This window comes from Syngnathus scovelli, chromosome 17 (assembly GCF_024217435.2).
Source record: "Syngnathus scovelli strain Florida chromosome 17, RoL_Ssco_1.2, whole genome shotgun sequence".
Classification (NCBI taxonomy): domain Eukaryota; kingdom Metazoa; phylum Chordata; class Actinopteri; order Syngnathiformes; family Syngnathidae; genus Syngnathus; species Syngnathus scovelli.
This window is the reverse complement of record NC_090863.1, coordinates 12,834,279-12,853,372: the sequence shown is the minus strand read 5'-3', so window position 1 is coordinate 12,853,372 and position 19,094 is coordinate 12,834,279. Positions and strand designations below refer to the sequence as shown.

At 43.2% G+C, this 19,094-nt stretch overlaps 1 protein-coding gene and 1 long non-coding RNA gene across 2 annotated transcripts; both read right to left on the bottom strand.

Moving 5' to 3' along the window:
• Positions 1-377: 377 nt before the first annotated feature.
• LOC125984904 (uncharacterized) lies at positions 378-7,346 on the bottom strand. Its single transcript, XR_007487159.2, has 3 exons — positions 7,137-7,346; positions 5,209-5,328; positions 378-707 (listed from the first exon to the last, which is right to left on the bottom strand). It is a non-coding gene; the product is annotated as an uncharacterized lncRNA (long non-coding RNA).
• Positions 7,347-10,267: 2,921 nt separating this feature from the next.
• Positions 10,268-17,148, bottom strand: LOC125984855 (WW domain-containing adapter protein with coiled-coil). Its single transcript, XM_049747146.2, has 13 exons — positions 16,814-17,148; positions 16,393-16,426; positions 16,085-16,274; positions 15,640-15,731; positions 15,178-15,287; positions 14,515-14,609; positions 14,114-14,389; positions 13,038-13,154; positions 12,489-12,637; positions 12,280-12,371; positions 11,974-12,154; positions 11,420-11,547; positions 10,268-11,329 (listed from the first exon to the last, which is right to left on the bottom strand). The coding sequence occupies exons 1-13, from the start codon at positions 16,852-16,854 to the stop codon at positions 11,260-11,262; spliced, it is 1,575 nt and encodes a 524-aa protein (XP_049603103.1). The 5' UTR covers positions 16,855-17,148; the 3' UTR covers positions 10,268-11,259.
• Positions 17,149-19,094: the final 1,946 nt, after the last annotated feature.

Genomic DNA, 19,094 nt, shown 5'->3' with positions numbered 1-19,094 from the left:
GCCTCCTCCCTTCCTCCCTCCCTCTTGTCCCTAAAATGCGGATGGCTAGACCGCAAAATGACATCATGTGTGACTGATGAACGTTATACAAAGTGAGCTTCACAGTTCGTCATATTCATAGAGTGCCACTTTCCCACAGTAGTGAACAATCACAGCTGATTACTTTTCCGGGAACAACTTGAGCTGATGATCAGCTCAGCATTGCCATTTTTCTTTTGGCCTCTCACTCAATGCCTCTCACCTGCCGTCCTCACGTGTTCACTTGGGCTCTGGAAGAGCATCAACGAGATATCAAGATGGACGTAAAAGTCATTGTGGCTTGACAAGAAAATAAGAATCATCAATCAAAGGCTTTGGCTACTTACGAAAGATGTCAGACGGACCCGAGGGTCCTGAGCACCCACTCGGACTGTGTTTATTTCTGGACGCTCAACTAGATCATCGCATCAGACAGCTGGACACGCATTTGCAGCCAGAGAGGGAAGGTTCTTCCATGACCCTCAACTGTGCTGGCCAGCTTGCGGCCCAGTTGTCTCACCGCCATGGGAGATAGTGGAGGAGAAAGTATTCATCATCCATATCGCACCATCGGCATCATTCCTCTTGTTCCAGCTGCACACTGACAGAGCTTTGCGTTTTGCTAGCCATCAAGCTCTGGGTTCATGTCACGTGCACGTAGGAATGAATATTGGACTCCTTGTCAACACCTGCGTCGCAGATAAGGCAATGAATATACAATTTTGTCCTACCTGCTACTGTCCTGATTCATGGCAAATGAACGAATGGCTGGCTGCCTGCAACTTCATCCTGTTTCATAAATGACCGTTCGGCCGTTCTTGCATCAAAAAGCTAACGGGCAGGAACACAAAGACATTTACAGTACGTGCCTTTCTACAAATCAATTCAAGGGCAACGTCACAAATCAATAATGAGGCAAACCATGCCGTATGTTTGCTTTAGCTATCTGTGAATTAGGCGTGGTCCTATTGGAAGGTGGTTAAAACATTACCTCCAGCATATTTCAAAAGCACATTTATGTGTCAATACTTCATTATGAGAAAATAGGAATGCTCGCACCGCAGACATGTGTTGCGTAAGTGATAGAATTGTAAGCGACAAACCGACTTTTAGATTCAGCAGGGCGGCCTCCTTTTCCTGATTAAACAGCAACGCCTTCATCGGCGTGCAGAGGCCAACGCACTTCGTAGCAAATATTTGGCAAAAATGTGACCTGCGTGTCGCACGGCAAAATTGAAAAAGTGGAGTGAGATGCAGTGTAGCATTGCATCAGAGTAGATTACATTCAGTCCATGGCAGTTCAATCAGCCATCTTATTTTGGAGCTTATGATCCCTTCCAAATAAAATTGCATACTGAAATGAAAGCAAATACGTACAGAACAAATCTGTTAAGTAGGGAAAAATAGAAGCATCATTTTAGACTATGGCATCAACTAGCATAAATTCACCGTATCATGATTGTCCTGATTATTTCTCCAAGATACTGTTAAGTAATTAGCATTAGTACGCATCATCCAAAGGATGAGGATTTATTCTCACTTTTGGTTGTATTATTAGTCCAGCGACAATATCGGAATCTTCACAGTATTAATGTCATGGTAGGGTATTATTGTCGTATTGTAATAATTATGCTAATCCATAATAATATTAGCTTGGGGTGGGGGCGGAAAGCTTCAAGTGGAAAATAAAGTGGCAGGAATGGCAATACGTGTGCGTGTAAAGAAGTTAGAAAAATGCCCCAGTATGGAGGCATAAGTTTTATGAGCTGGAAAAAGAGAAGCTAGTTTGGCCTGTGCAGGAACAAGGAGAAACAAGTCCAGCTGTAACGGTGCCAAAACAATGTCAACAAAATTCGACTCACCGTGTGCGCTTGTGTACATAAAGTACAACCAGATATTCCGATAAAGCCGCAGAAAAAAATACGATTCGACTTTCCTGTCAAGTTGACCATTTTTACATATTTTTTAGGTCGTGCATCTTCTGACCGGTTCATCCATTTGTGGATTTTCAGAACTCCTTATCCTCATCAATTAATCAATCAATCAATCAATCGGGTATGCTGGAACCTATCACCTATTAGATCAGGTGGCTCGATCGATAGAGGTCTCGCGATGTTGTTAAGAGAGTCTTGATGTTGTTTAAGAGAGAGCTACGGCCAGTCAGTTCAGCCCATGCTTGAGTAAATATCAGCCGAGCTCCTCCAATGTGATCATCCTGAAAGCGCATAGAGCACCATTCATCACTGCCAGGTTGAAGGCCACAAGGCATTATTTAAGAACCACACCAATACTCACCACTCAGAACACAAGCCGCAATAGTGTGCGAGAAGGGCGCACGTCACGGTGCAAAGGACGTTCTATGCGGGTCAAGGTTTAAGAGGAGTAAATTGCATGTCGTTCGTTAAGCCATCGCCAGATGAAGGTCCGCATACCGCAAACGATTGATTCTTAAGCCATGCATTCAAGTGTAATTATATAGCCTAGTTGGTAAGAGAGCAATTTGAAATAACCAAGTCCAATTAATCAACTTATAGGTCAAAAGAGGTGTTGGCGCCTATAAGCTCCTTCATGAGGCCTAACAAATAAGATCTTGCCTCCTTTAAAATCCTCATTGTTCTGTTCTGTTCTACTCTGAAAAATAGAGCGAATATGGTTTTCATTAGCTGTTGTGATTGGAGGTAATACATCAAAGTAAGTATGGCACTTTGAATAAAGAGAGGACAAAGGTGATATTGTATAATTACAACCATGATTAAATGACTAAGTGGCACTTGTTTGTCTTCTTTGCTGTGTGAGCAGTCAACTGGCTGTCAAGTGGAAAAGCACGCCGGCCGGCCGGCCGGGCATTGCACGTTCACTTATTATCCATTCGACTCTCGACTTCGTCACCGCACTCATAATTATCTTTGGTAAATTGGTGAGAAGCGGAGGGAGACCAGTGTCGGGATCTCCTGTCTGTCAGCGCAAAGCTGCAAGAGGAAGTACGTCGGCCTTTTTTGGGAACGTGTTGGAGACACTCGGAAATATTGAATAAATGATCGATTTTGAAGTGATTCAAACGTTAGGAAATAGAAAAAACGTTTCATCTAAATGTTCATTGTGCGGGGAAAATCTTATGATCGCGTACAGCTCAACAAATGGATCTTTAATGCAGACTTGTAGTTACGCCAAAGCTATCGATGTATTCTTAGCTGAAAGAGAAATAATGGCCTCGGTGCAATTAAGTCGAGCACAGCTGGGATAGTTTTCCACAGGCGAGAACTGACAGGATTAGCTACATATAATGAGGACCTGCAGGGCTCTGTAACGGGACGGTCAGCGTATTCAGTCGTCAAAGTAATGGCCGTTTTATTTATTTGGCGCCACGATGGTGTGTGAGTGAGTGTATTTCTCCTCGTTTGAATGAGCGGCGTGTCTACGTGGGCGCTGTTTTACACAGTCGTCTTCCTTTGTTACAAGCCCTGAGAAAGACTCAGGTTGAATTCAATATTTAATCCAGTGAGTCTGGGGCAGAACATTTTATAGAGCTGTGTGGGAGTATCCCAAGCTAATGTTTCCATTCACTGCTGCCTATTTGTAAAGAAATGTTTATTTTGGTCCCCGATACCGATTTGTTGTTATGGTCCGTCTGTCTGTCACACAAGATAGATCCGGTAGGAGATCACGCCGTCTTGAGTAACTGCTTCACTTGAGCAAGCAAACTATTTGTCATGTGCTACGTGGACATCAAGTCGATTTAGGGAAAGATCCCTTCGGGGCTTACCTTGAGCACTCGCAGTAAAAGAGTCATAAATGTGGACATGGTTTCCTTTGGCGCTCATGAAATGAATAGTGGATAAAAGGCAGTCGTTTCTTGCCATATTTACCGCCCCGAGAGACGGGGACGTTGCGCTTTCGTTGGGTATATCAAACAGATGATAGTGAGGAAATTACAGTGAAGGAGAATTTCCTATTCAGCTCTTTCAAGAGAGCTGACCTCCACACCTTCAGCTCAGTTTGCGTCACAGGCTTGATGTAATGCACAACACAAATGGATCACTTAAGCAAGGCAAATGAAAACCCAGAGCCGAGCCAAACACAATAAACGGCCATGGAGCCGCCACTTCCTTTTTTGTGCATCTCTTCTCACGTGCAATTTTGTTCTAGCGGGCTTTCCACTCAAGGTAGATCAACAGTTCATTTCGTGAACATTTGGCCATTTTTAGGAAGACAAAGTTACCCTGATAAGTGACTGGTGAGTCACGGAAAGAACGCGCAACCTTTACATCCTAAACGACTTCCGCAAAACACACTTCATTTGTCTTTGACTGTCAATGATGGCATACTTCATTAGATACACCTGCCCAAAACATATTCAGGAAATGATGCATATGAAATTGGATTTTTGAGCTGCTCTTCGTGACGTAGTACAGTACGTGGCACAGTTGGGTTTTGTTAGACTGTTTGACATTTTTGTCCATTTTTAAAACTCAATACATTTGAAGTAATTGTATGGAAAGTGTAGGCACAGCCAAGATAAATAGAGGAGGTCCACCTTGGTGGCCTCTCTGCTTTTTGCATACCATGTAGTTCCGATGGCTTCATCAAAACACAATCTTCAACTTCCACATCTCGGCGTAATCGGAGACAATGACACCCGAAGTGGTTAAGGTTTGTCTTTCAATACAGGATGCTTGGTCTCCATGTGCCCAAGCACTTTTGAAGGCTTCGTTGCCTCGTTAGCGAGCCTGTCGCCACATATTATGCAGAGTGGGCTTGGCGCGTCAGAGTCGCCTGTGGCGATCAGTGACGTGCGGTGAGGTTGATGACTGGGGAGGCACTAACGTCACACCCCCCACCCGGGACTAATATGTCAAGAATTAAATCAAAAGCATGGCTATTTGTTTTTAAGAGTCACACGTTTTGGCATGATTGTAAAATATTGTGGGAGATGGGAGAACATATACTGATCTCCTGATATATTGCATGACAGTGAAGAACATATACTGATCTCCTGATGGATTGCATGACAGTGACTCAAACTGGCTTTTTATGAACAATTTCATATTGGTAAATGGCAGGATCTTTCTGGGTGGCAGAAAAAGTGACCTCACCTAAATTGAAACAATAATAAAAAAGACGATGCGTCTGAAGTTGCGCTGAACAAAAGGTTAAGCTTCCCCTCCAAAAATAAAATGAATCCGGTACAACCTGTGGGTGCAGGAGGATAAATCAAGTAGCTGTTGGATGAAGCCGTATAGATCCATGATCCCAAGATTGCCTGCCTGCCTGCCTGCCTGCCTGCCCGTCAGCTCAGCCCAAACCCTAACCCTGAAAAGGATCAACGGGAGAAAAGAATTCAACGACGTTATTACATTCCACATAGGTTGTACTGATGGTGTATGCATGCATGTTTTAATATGTACACTATATGATATAAATTTTACAATTTGCCAGCAACAAACAAAGCATGTGAAATGATAAACAAACCAAAGCAACATTTTTTTTACACGGGTTTCTTTGGCACATGGGCAAACACCCGAGTACACTTTAGCTCATAATTCCAATTTGTCTCGTATACAGTAGCTCGTGTAAAACTCTCTTCTTTCTCTGCGTGGAATTTCATGATCATGGTTAACAAATGATGTTATCAAGAATTATATTCCCTCACCTCTCCTAATGATACATTTATCTCCAGCTTAGAGACATATAGTAGGTCTCTCGGGCAAACATCGGGCCGAAAACTGCATATGTAATGTCAGATTCATTTTTAATAACTTCCACTTGGTATAGCAGCTATTATTAACAGGGACGCTTCAAAAACGTTACACACTGATTAACAGCACTACCCTGTGGTACATTTGTAGTATTACAACGTCTGGCCAAACACGTATGTGACAAAAATTGGTTGCACAGGTTCAATGTGTACCTTCTGTCATATAGCATTAAATTGTTCGACCTGATGCTAAACATTGCTGGCTGGCCCTTAGAGATGTTTGGAGAACATAAATCATTTTTGGACTAATTAAGCAAAACTGGAAATGGCCCACTAATGTCCCTGTCACATGTCACTGGTTGGAAATTGCTGGTCTTACTAAATATTGCAGTAAAAACCTTTTTTAGTTTTAGTTTGCAATTTATGGCTGTTGCTTTTGGGGTGACAGAAAGCCGAACAGCAGAGCACAATTGCCTTTCCGAGCCTTTACCGAACAGTAAAATCGACAGAGTAATAAATGAAACGGTAATGATGGATAATTCTCCAAGGTTTTACAAGACTGAGTGATGTTTTCAATTTGTGTACAACGGGTGTAAAAAAAAAATCAAATAAAAAATTACGCAACTATCAAAATTCCAGTAGGGACTGTAATTTTGACGCTATACGAGTTAGGGGGGCTGCTTAATGAGGTGTGTCCCAGTTAAAGTATCAGGGACAGTCAAAACGATGTGAGGAGCGATGAAAGTTAATGACCACCACAAGCTCTGCCATTTGTCAATAGTTTCCCAAAGTCAACTGAATTAAATTCCATACGACATATAGTTAGGTTCGGTGTAGTGGGTGTGGGCTAGGGGGAAGGTCATCGGTCACTCTCCAACTGTGAGGATTACGCAGTGATGCTGTCAAGCGGACCTCACTCTTGAGAGGTTAAACTGCAGTTCCCCCACTTGATAAGGAGGCTTGCAAGCTTCGAAGATTCGAATGGAATTCACTCAAATGTACAAGATTCGGACTGCTTTTCTTTCTTTCCTTCCTTCCTTTATTTTTCAGAGTTGTCCAAACCACATAGGTGAAAAACCTTTAAACACAACCAGAAATATAGGTGGTCAAAATATAACGCCAAATCAAATACTTACTAATTTTTTTATCTATTAGAAACCAACTTCAATACAAGTAGAAAATACCCCAAATAACCGAAATACATACATTATATTTACAAACCCAGTTTTAAAGCACTTTTAACCCCTGTAAATACACGCACCCAAATCGGTGACCTCTAGCTCAAATACCTTTTAAACGCACCACGTTATTAACTGCATTTCACCCGAATCATATTAAAAATACAATATTTTCCCACGATTAATCACAAACACATTTGAACGTATTCATCACATTATTTTTCTGCAAATGTCCAAACGCTCACCGGCTCCTTCTTGTGTCTTTGCAAGCCTTTGTCCTGCAGTCTCTTTTCCTCACATGCAGCTTTTCCCTTTGTTACACACACTGCTTGCTCCTCAATGTCCTTCCTGTCTGCGAGTGCCTCCAAACCACACTGATTTGTCCAACATCTCCACCTGGTGCACTTAATCAGCTGCCTCCAGGCAGGCAGGAAGACACACCCTAACCTGAGGCAGCTCAGCCAGAGAGGGGTGCGGCCTGCAGCTCAAGTCAACAGATGCTGTCGTGACGACTGCGGAGGCCAAGAGGGTGTGTTGGGGGGCTACAGATAACATGGGGGAAGGTCATGGTACATGGCAACTCATAAATAAACTTGTGACAGTGATAAATATTATTTGACAGGTAATCAGCAGAGTTCGGGTTGTCCTCTGAGGCAAACTACAACAGTGGGAGCGTCCAGGATCTCTCAAAGGCAGAGCGACGGACATCTATCTGATTGAGGTTCGGTGTAGCGAGACGTTGCAAATTCCCCGGAGAAGAATCCGAACACTGCACAGAGTAGATAACCTTTGACGTGTGCTGTAAAAGGTGCACGCACTGAGGGATCCGAGGCAGCAGCAGAGAATGGAATGTAGCAAAGATGGGATTTATCAATCAGCTGGTGTGGAGAAATATTGGCTCTTGGAAAAGGTGACAGTGATCAAGCCCAAGGAATGCGTCAACGTGCGGCGTTTGTCAACTGCCTCATGGGCAAACACAGCAATATCTTTTCCACTGTGCCACTGACAGATTTTTAAATTCTTGCTGACTTTGGCACAGCAGCTCACTCTTGCAATATAATGGAAAGCCACGTGGACTCGGGTTGTCAATCAATATTGAGCCCAATTTTTTTTTTTTTTTTGTTGATATTGTTCTTGTGTTGGCCCTCATTAGATTGTGCAAGTGTAAAGGCAATGTTGTATTCATGCTAGACTGACCTGTCTGATATGCAAAGTCAAGAAGATTCAGGCAGGTGGATGTTTTGGGGCCACCTGAACCGGATGTCTCTGTCCGGAAGAAGGCCCAGCAGAGGCTGTACTTTCTGAGACAGCTCAGGAAGTTCAACCTGCCACAGGAGCTGCTGAAGGAAGACCTTCTACGCTGCCATCATCCACTCGATCCTCTGCACCTCCATCACTGTCTGGTTTGGATCGGCCACCTAACAAGACGAGCGCAGACTGCAACGGACAATCAGGACTGCGGAAAAGAAAATCGGGACTTGCACCTGTCCAGGACCAGAAAACGTGCAAGTAACATCTCTCCAGACCCTGCTCACCCAGGTCACAGTCTGTTCAAACTACTCCCCTCCGGACGGCGTTACAGAGCACTATACGCCAAAAGCAGGAGAGGCTGAATGTTGGTCATCACTTGAATGTTGTACAGAGGCTGAGATCAACCGGAGTCAAATTCCTTGTTCGGCATGCCCAAACATGGCCAATAAAGCTGATTCGGATTCAGATTCTGAAAATTGTACCCCACTGAGATTTGGCTGCATCTAGTTATCAATCCGGCGTGTCAACATGGCCCGAAATGAGACACGGCGATGTTATCAGAGCGGCCAGACTGCACTGAGGGCAGACCCGTAGAGAAGAGGAGCATCATATGAAATGGAAAAAGCACAATCGTTGGCTGCACGCGTTTGAAAATCGTTGTGTTCAATCATGCTCTGGTCATCGTCGTACATAAAATTGGGGTTAGGCTCAAATTGACATCTCAAGTGTGACACTCGTCAATTGCAGGTTGAATTGGTTTTCTGGCAAAATAGAATCCATTCGTGTTGCGAGAATGTTATTAAAATAAGTTCAGTACAATTTAATACTGCTTTATTTACACAGGTTGCTTTGTTTAGGTCCTTAAAATGCCTCATTGACTACAAGTCCAAAACAAATCATTTGAAGAAAGGTCTTTTGTCTTTTTGAAGTCATCTCGTAAGCAATTTTCCTGCACAGCCTTTAATTGTCTTTGTGAGACTAATCCTAAAGTGAAGGGCTCCAGGCTGAACTATAGAACACATAATGGACTCCATTGGATTTTTAATTGTGTTTTTCTATTATGTGAGCGATGACGCTGAAAACAGAAAATAAGACGGTTGGAAAGGAGAGTTAACCACAATGAGATGATCTCAACATATTGATGATTTATTTAGCAGAGGACCGGCCTTTGTTGCTGTCTGAAAGAGAACAGAACATCAAGGTTGTATTTTCAACAACAACCTCTCACGTTACAGTTGTGTAAAAAAAGAACAACAACACAAAAGTCACCTTTCAGCAATCCTAAAGGATGAATAAAGTTAAGTCTACGTTTTGGCCGCTGTGAACCGTGCAAGCAGGAATGAGCTGCTGCGCTGCGCTGCGCTGACTAAAAAAGGCCTTCATGTCCTCCCACATGGAAAATTGGTGAAGCACTACTCCTGGGCACTTTCATGCAGCCCGTGCCAACCTTTCTGCACCTGGGTGAAAATTCTCTTCATTTGACCAACTATCTACTTACGGAGCTTACATACATGTGCCATAAATGACAAAAACAGCAGTAAGGTATCTCATCATAGGGCTAAGCCTTGAACATTGGGCACGCTCAGTAACTGGCTCAATTTCACCCCCTTGTGGGCAGATGGTAATTTATCGTTCTACATTTAGCAGATAACTAACAACTCCTAAAAGGCTCCCTCCATCTGAAGAGTGACACCCGAGCAGCGCAAACATGTTTAAACCCATAGCAACAAACTGCTGTCCCACACTCACACACGACCTAAATGATAACATTGAACAGAAGCACTGTACGAGTAGGTGTGGTATTATATTTTAATCTCTTATTTTACGGAATACAAAGCCCTTGCTCCCCACGCACTGACTTGTACAAGCGCCCCAACCCAGCCCACCCCAGCCCAGCCCACCCCATCAAAAAAAAAAGTGTGCACAACAATCTGGTGGAATCTACTTAACAACAGCTGAGAAACGAAATAAATTGGTTTCTGGTTGTGTACAAATGCAGTACAATGTGATACTGGGTTGTTAGCAAAATTAAAAAATAAAAATAGAAAAAGGAATGCGGTTACAAAGGAATCCTTGTGAGCCAAATTTGAATATTAAAGTAAATGATCAATGGCCACTGCAGTACTGAAAGTGAAAAATCAATTTCAAATTTAATAATGAAGAAGAAAAAAAAACATTTTCAACTAGGTTTTGCAGTAAAACAAGCACAAACGCAATCATCAATAATTTACATGACTGTTAATTCAGTCACTTAACTATTTTACACTCACTTGCTACACAGCACAAAAGGAATGAAATATTCCTCCCCAATCTGGATATGAGGGGGAAACAAAAGTTATTGAAAAAATGATAAAGCATAACTGATCAAGGAATGGGATTAAATTGACCTCTTCATACTAAAATCAGTCATAGGTCCAATAACGTACCGCCCCCATAAACCACGGCTTTCAAACATCTGGAGTCTGGAGCTCACTTATTGTGACTTAGCAGTGCAGTGGTGTTACTGGAACAGGATACGTTTCCATAAATTGGAATATCAACACTTGGAATTATAGAAATGTTGGCTTCTTTTATTACTTCCAAGGGTGGGTGGCGGGGGCTGGGGGGGTAACATCACTGCCAATGAGTTCATACATTTCAGATGCACGACTTATTGGATCTATTGAACCACCATATTTAGCCAAAGTCCGTGTGAGAGGCTTGGAAGGCGGATGTGACACTTAATACCACGAATCCATTCGACGCAAATAATGCTATCGTTTTTCAAAAGGGAAACAAAAACAATCTAACCTGTTTTCCTGACCAGGAGACATGTAAACGCATCTGAAAATAAACTTCGGACTCTAAACGTGATCCGAGAAGGTGCTGTCTGAAAAGAGCTTGTGGTCCTCTATGTCCAGCTCGGTGAGCCATTGTTTCACCTTTCAATGAGAGCGACTCACGTGGAGATTTTTTTTTTTTTGGGGGGGGGGGGTTTGGGGGCAGACATGTTGAGGATGGTAAATCTCACCCTTGGAAGGCTGCTGCCTCTCAGTTGCTCTTACGGGGCAAATAAACAGATAAGAAGAGCTGCACTCATCGGGTCGGCTGTTTATAGCCATTGTAAGCTTCATTCGTTCACACCATGTAAGAGTTCTGGTTCTTCAGCTTGTCCAGCTCTTTGCTCTGCTGCCTCAGAAACAGGATTCTGCAGTTAAGCGTAGGAGACGCACAGTCAGTCGAAGAAAGAGGAGCGAGCATCAGTGGCAATTCACGGAGACTCCTTTGCCGCACTTACCTTTGTTCCCTCAGCGTGGCCTGAATTTCACTGACTCTGACCAGGGAACGAAGGTTTTTCATCTCCGTGCACAGCTCCGACATGTACAGGCTGCCCATGTTGTGGATGTCCTCACGCAGCCGGGCCGCCTGGCACAAAGGACAATGTTTATTGCAGGGAAACAGCATGATCATCACCGCGGCGACATTTGCCCGGGACAATCGCACGCCGACGGAACAGCCGCCACAGAACAGTTTGTTAAATCTAATTATTGCAAATGAAAATAGTGGATTTTCATATTTCAGGACCGCAAAGAAGGGTGAAATAGATGCTGCTCGAAAGCTGGTGAACCCTCAATGCGATTCGTTTTTGGAAAAAAAAAAAAAAGAAAAGCTGTCAAACATTAAAGTAACCTAATGTATTTGTTATGAAAGCTTTTAGAAGCATCTGGAGAGCTCATTCCACGTTTTGGAGCAACTTCCCCAAAACAGCAAACACTTGTTGACCTGCCAGAGCCCACATCAGTTGTAGACAGGAAGTTTGACAAGCTTGGTCTGACAATGTTGTTTCTGTACCTGTTTTTCAGTGTTCTCTGAAGGCCACCCTTGGATATGTTTGATGAGATTCTCATCAAAATGAGCTGCCAGGGAGGGGGTGAAGGTCATGGGAACGTCAGATTGACTTTGACTGGTGGTGCTGGAAGTGGCGTGAGATGTTGCACCGGACCCCATTGATCCCGTGGAAAGAATCTCCTGGCTGCAGATGATGAAACAACATGCAAGAAGTTCAACTGCCACAACATGCCACAAGCAAAATAAGAACAGTGTGGATTTATTGCTCGGCACATTTCACTTGGATGTCACGTCCTGCTTGTTAACTACCTTCTTTGCTGGAGAGTCCGGGGGTCTTCAGGACGCTTCTCCATATTCTGACCCGGAGGGGCGGAGCCTTGTTTAGCTGAAGATGTATTGCCCTGCACAGACAAAAAGCACTGCAGGTGAGTGAAAATGATACGGGCAAACAAATGGGGATGAGGCTTGCTATTTGTATCCAAAATCAAGAGTTTGGAAGAATGAGAAGGGTTTCTCACCCTTGTCTGCAAGGATGCAACGTTGCTCGGGTGAACACTGAGAAGGTTTTTCTGGTTGCTCTGCGGTGTGCCATTCCGTGGCGACACGTAAGGTCGTGGTGACGAGGCGTCTGACGTGAGAGATGCGGGGGACTGACTGGAGTGCTGGGCTAAAGAGGTCAGAGAAGGACGGCAACGGATCTACTAGTTGCCATTCGTACAACGGTGTAAAAGCAATGCGCTCCGATTAAACGGGTCCAAATGTCACACAGATAAGTACATTTTGAAATAAATTGAAATCTTTCAACTCGGTAATATGCACGGCGGCTCAAACACTAGTCGAGCGTATTTGTGGATTTGAAAATAAATGTCAAATGCCACCTTGAAAACTGATATTGAAACCAAGTTAACTTTCAATAAATGTGTAATGTCTACGTATGTCTGAAGGTCAATGACAACACGGTGGGTTTGGGGAAAACCTTAACGGCATAAAGGACAGTACGACTTTTGAAATGAGTTTTTGGTCTGGCAGTGGCAGATGGCGAGGAACAGAGTGGAGGGAGGGCGTACCTTGGTTGGCGTGCTGAGCAGCTGAGAGCAGAGCAGTGATGTTGAAAGCGGGTCCAGCAGTGAGGAGCTTATGAAGCACAGACCGCAAGGAAGCTTGGGTGACAGCAGCTGTCAAGACTGGAAGGAGGAAAAGGCCAACGCAAACACACACAGACACATACATACATACATACAGGTGAGTGACACAAAAAGTCCAAATAAAATCTGGTGGTGTCACAACTATGGTCTGGCCAGGCAAAATAAAACGTCCAGGAAAAAAAAAACCCTTTACTTATCACACAAGCTTTTCCTCTACTTCTTAGGATTTGCTTTACGGTATTGCTCTGGATGTGTCAAATTCAATACAATGACAGTCGTTACACTAGAGGAGGGGGGATCCGCTTGTAACCGCCGTTACACTGCTTGACTCGGCTGGTCTTTAAGTCTGTTGTCGGAGAGAACTCAAAGTTCCACGTGAAATAAATATACCATGAATTAATATTTGATAAATGATTTGCAATTAAACACATAACTGTGTAATGAATTAATTAAATCACCAATTTGGTGTAAAACAATTATTTAATGGCCCGTGTAGAAGTGCGTTGTAAATTTAATTTATCTGACAAATGCGTCCATCAAAATTCAGTGTGGGTTAGACTCATGCAAATCTCCAAATTCCATCTCTTTCACTTTCTTCCAACCTCAGCCAAAAAAAATGGTGGCTTAGAAGGACATATTGCGGGTCAAAACTTTCCAACATGCTTTTACTAATATACGTGTGCTGTCTTTGGAAATGTTCCGTGCAAGTGACTCTGTTTGCTGTCATACAGAATTACAAGATGAAAACAATTGCTCTCAGCTTGTCAGTTTGGCTGCCAGATTTAAACTCACTGGTTGTTTCGGGAAAGTCGCTAACATGCCAACACAGATTGTCCACCTCTCGGGTTGTTAGTGCAAGCAGTACATGTTAGTGAATGAGAACACGCTCAACTATGGAAGAAACCAAGAAAAAAGCTACATCATTTGGATTCAATAAGAAGACATCCACTAATGAAAACGCTGAATGCTAGGCACATTAGGCCAGTTCTCATTCTCACCTTCGTTGAGCTTGGCCATGTCCATCCCACCGTTGTTCATCTGCAGAGTAGCTTGAAGTGCAGGCAGGAGTTGGCGCAGCATGGCTGAGTCCTGAAGCAGCGCAGGCGATGACGACTGGCCACTTTGACTTAACTGCCCGAAAGAGGAGGAAGAGGAGGAGGACGAGGGTGTGGTAGTTGTGATGGAGGGTGGGTTCAGGGTGTGAGAGGAAGAAGAAGAAGAAGAAGACATGGGGCCGGAATTTGGTGCATTGGATTGATCCCCTGAAGTGATCTCTGTGAAGACAAGAACAAAACGTGCTTAATTTTAAGGTGCTGATTCGGGACCTGTACATGTGTAAGAACATGTAGTGTTAGTGTTACCACAAGAAGCAAATGTTCTCAGTCAGCTTGCGTCTTACTTGTAGCTTTGTCCTGCAAGGCCTCTTGTCTGTAGTCCATGTCTCTGGGGAAACTGTTTGGCGCCAACTTGGCTGGGTCTTTCTGCCGTTGTTCTCTGGAGGAGATGCAAAACAGCCCTTACTCCATTTAAGTAGCTACAGTGGGCCAGCAAAAAAATATTTAGTCAGCCACCAATTGCGCAAGTTCTCCCATGTAAAAGATGAGAGATGCCTGTAATTGTCATCGTAGCTACACTTCCAACTATGAGAGAAAATCACATTGGATTTGTCAATAATTATTTACAAATAAATGATTATCATCAATTATAATTTACGGGTGTATAACAAAGTATTAATATGAACTTTTGTTATTGACCAAATACTTACTTTCCATCATCATTTGCAAATAAATTCCTTAAAAATCAGACAATGTGATTTTCCGGATTCTTTCATTTTGTCTCTCGTAGTTGAAGTGTACCTATGATGACAATTACAGCTATCTCACATCTTGTAAGTGGGAGAAGCTGACTAAATCCTTTTTTTACCCTACTGTACGTGCTCCGGGACTAGACATACAAACACGTCGGTCGGTTCAAGAACTGCACCCTTTGCTCTTGTCAGGGAATAAAGTTATTGGTTTAACATGTAGCATTCAGTGTTTGAAGTTCATTGAAAACAGCTTGCCTCTCCAACAGGTCCTTGGGCTTCTCCCACTGGGAGACCTCAGTTCTACAGTTGTAGTAGTACTTTTTCCCAGAAGAGCTCATGTGTTCTGTCCAGTCATCTGCTGGGTCCTGGGCAAACATTTCAAGTTCATGATTATGTTGTGTTGTGTTCCCACTGTTTCATTCTGCCATGACAATTTATAAATCCACTAGTTAGTCACTCAAATCATTTTCAAAGGTTTCTAAATATTTAGCTGTATTTGTTTCCACTGCATGTAAAAAGCAGTTACACAGTTACTAAAAATGAAGCTCTGCGTGTTTGTTAATGACTCAGCGTTTTATACTCAAATGACACCTTTGTTGACCTGTGTTCGTTCACATGATGAAACAACGTCAATTGAATGGGTGGGTAATCCTCTCATGGCAGAGTTTGCAAGTTTTAATTGCACAGTGTCGTGTGGACGTCTGGACATCATCTTACTCGATCCGCAGGCTTGGTCTGAGCCGAATGCGAGTCTGCGCCATGTTGGAAGCTGCTGTTTTGGGAGTTCTCATGGGGCGATTCGCTGGTCCCTGCAACAAACTCATTCATAAGGTAACAGCAAATGCAATAAGGAAGTGTACATAGTATGGTAACTACTCTACATAGAAGAGTAAATTGAAGAACAACAAAAGGAAAAAAATAACCATTCACAAAGAAAAAGCTATCTTGAGAGAAAACAAATTCATGTCATTTATATCTGCAAATATGGTCAAATCCTGTGCTGGGCCAACCAACTTTTGCTACCAGTGCAAAAGTTAATGTAAAGCCCTGCCCAGCAGCGAGAACTCACATTTTGTACTCTCTCAAGATGAAAAAGTGTTTTGGTGCATTACTAACAAATCTAGAAATATTGAAAGCTTGTGCATGACTCCCAGGCACTTACCATTTTTAGCTCGAAGTGTGTGGGACATTTTTGTTTTGCTATGTCCCGTGCCATCTCCATGTTTGCTGACAGGACTTTCATCCGAGCGCCGCAGCATCTTATAAGGGGGTGTGGACTCAGATGAGCCATCACGCACTTTGTCGTAACGGTAAAGACTGGTAGTCTGGCTCTTTGGCTGAGATTTATGGGTCTGAAAAGTAGAAACACATTAGTTGGACTCTGACATCGACAAGCTTTAAGTAGAACATCTCTTTGCCCAACTATATTACTGCTGTGTAAATTGTTTTGATTTTCTCTTTAAATCATACCTGATAGGACTGGGAATCCCTTCTGTCGGTGCACCTGTGTAGAAAATAGGGGAAAATGTCATCGAAGCACTACTGGCTATTTCGACAGGGAATAGTTAGCGAATAAATCATGAATGGAAGCTAATTACGAGCTAAAATAGCGTAACTAGAGGTTAGATATTGTTTGATTATTAACGTGATCGTTTTATTTTTACCTAGTGTGTGACCGAAAGCTTCAGAATTGAGCCAGTTTAGCGCTTTCGATGTTTAGCTAGCGGTAAAGCTACAGGAAACAGCCGCAACTCTAAAGCGATTGCAAATTGTTAGCATTTAGCATTGGCGGCTAACCGCTCCAAGAAAACAATGCAGTCAGCGATTGACTGCATAAACTCAAATGGGATGTATCCAAAGCATCACAACGTTAAACTGCTTTTTAATTTACCCATCACTGACTCTTGTTGGTTTCCTTGCATACATCACCATCAAGGCCGGAGTGGTGTGTGCGTGTATGTGTGTGTTAGCGAGATGGGGGAGAACCGTGGCCTCCTGTCCGTCTGATCTGCTCTCGGTTCTCTTTCTACAGCTTCCTGGATTCACTTTCTTTAACCGGACAAAGACCTAAAAGCAGCGCACCGACAACCAGCGCGACATAGCGGGTGGTGTTGAGTTAAAACCACCCTATGAGCATCATTTGGCATCTAGACACGGTAAGCTAGGCTCGGTTGATGTCGCGAAGCAGAACGCAGCAGTGACGGGGAGGAAACGAAGCTGAAGTCCACGCTAATGTTGAGCGACGCCAACTTCCGTTTTCTTTCTTTCAAAATAAAAATGGCATTACGCTAAAACGCCACAAGTGATCCATCGTACATCAGTGATACATGTTGGGGTTGTGAAAGAAAATAAAATAAATAAATAAATAAATAAATACCATAAATACATACATACATACCATACATGCATACATGCATACATGCATACATACATACATACAGAGGGTGAGCAGCAGCACCAAGTTCCTGGGGGTGCACATCAGTGAGGACCTCTCCTGGTCCGCAAACACCACGTCACTGGCAAAGAAAGCTCAGCGCCGCCTGTACTTCCTGCGGAAACTCAGGCGTGCGTGTGCTCCTCAGGCAGTCCTGTCTACATTCTACCGTGGCACTATTGAGAGCGTCCTCTCCAGTTGCATCGCTGTCTGGGGTGGTAGCTGCACTGAACAGAACTTGAAGGCCCTGCAGCGCATAGTGAATACGGCTGGTCAGATCATTGGTGCTTCGCTCCCCTCCCCTCCCCTCCCTGAAGGACATTTACACCTCCCATCTCGCCCGCAAGGCAACCACGATTGTGAGTGATGTGAGTCACCCAGCTCACTCTTTGTTTGACCTTCTGCCCTCTGGGAAGAGGTACAGGAGCCTGCGCTCCCGCACCACCAGACTCGCCAACAGCTTCATTCTCCAGGCTGTTAGGACCCTAAACTCGCTACCCGCTTCTGCGTAGCGTGCTGCACTTCTGCGCTATTTTCTGGAATGTCTGCTGTACGCTCACTTGCTCCTCTTATTTATTTGTTGCGTTATTTATTCATTATTTATTTAGCACGGTGTTGTTTACTTGATTGTCTATTGTGTGCCATGTCTTGCCCCCTTGGGATAGCGAGGAAGGTAATTTCGGTTTCTTTGTGTATCTTTGGCATGTGGAGAAATTGACAATAAAGCTGACTTTGACTTTGACAAAAATAAACTCAAAGGGACATATGGGCAGCATGCATATGTCGTGAAAAAACAGTATGTTTTATGATACAAATGTGCTGATTATCATTATTTTTTTTCTAAATTGATCGTTATATGTTTGTACTTAAGAAAGATATGATATTTCCGGTATATGTGTCAGTTACCGGATGAAGTGACGTAGCTGAAAAGGAAGCTTGTTCTACGATGCGTCCGTGGCGACCGTCAGCGACACACCCACGTCGGCCCTTTTTAATTGTTGATGTAAACATGGTATGTTATTCACCACGTTCATCTTTCATATTATTGCAACTACTACTAAGTACTATTATTACTACCACTTCTATAAGTACTGCTAATTCCATAATTCCATTTCATTGCAGTTCTTGAGCTGGTCAATGTGCCTTGAGATAACTTCTGGATTGGGACGATTGATCAAATAAAAAACATTGGCCTGAACTAACTCCGACTACCTCCCGCATTCCAAAAACATGCATGTAAAATAATTCATATAATAATAATAATAATATTAATAATAATCAAATGAACAAGTGTAGGCTATTATGTTCAACACCCCATAATTAGTGTATTGATTGTCTGCTGGCTTGATTTAGGTCAGCACCGACATATATTGACTGAATAGGAGACTCTGTTTTACAATCTGTCTAGTAAACACTTTACGACCGACCACTCTGTGCAAGTAAGTGTGGAAAACTGTGACCTGCATGCGCATCCTCCACTCATCAGGACGGACGGGTAAGTGTGATTTTGCTGTATTTTGCAACGGCATTCACACTGGCTATCCCTGGCCACATCTACTATTTAACGAGATACCATACAGGTTAAAAGTCAGATTCTTCTAAAATAATACTGCTAAATTTTGATTGAAATTGTCAGACAGTTATACATTTAGCATGGTGAATATTTTCGGTGCGTTTGCCATGGTGTGTAACTTTACTGAACTCTACATGGAATGAGTAAACTCAGATGTACGGATGT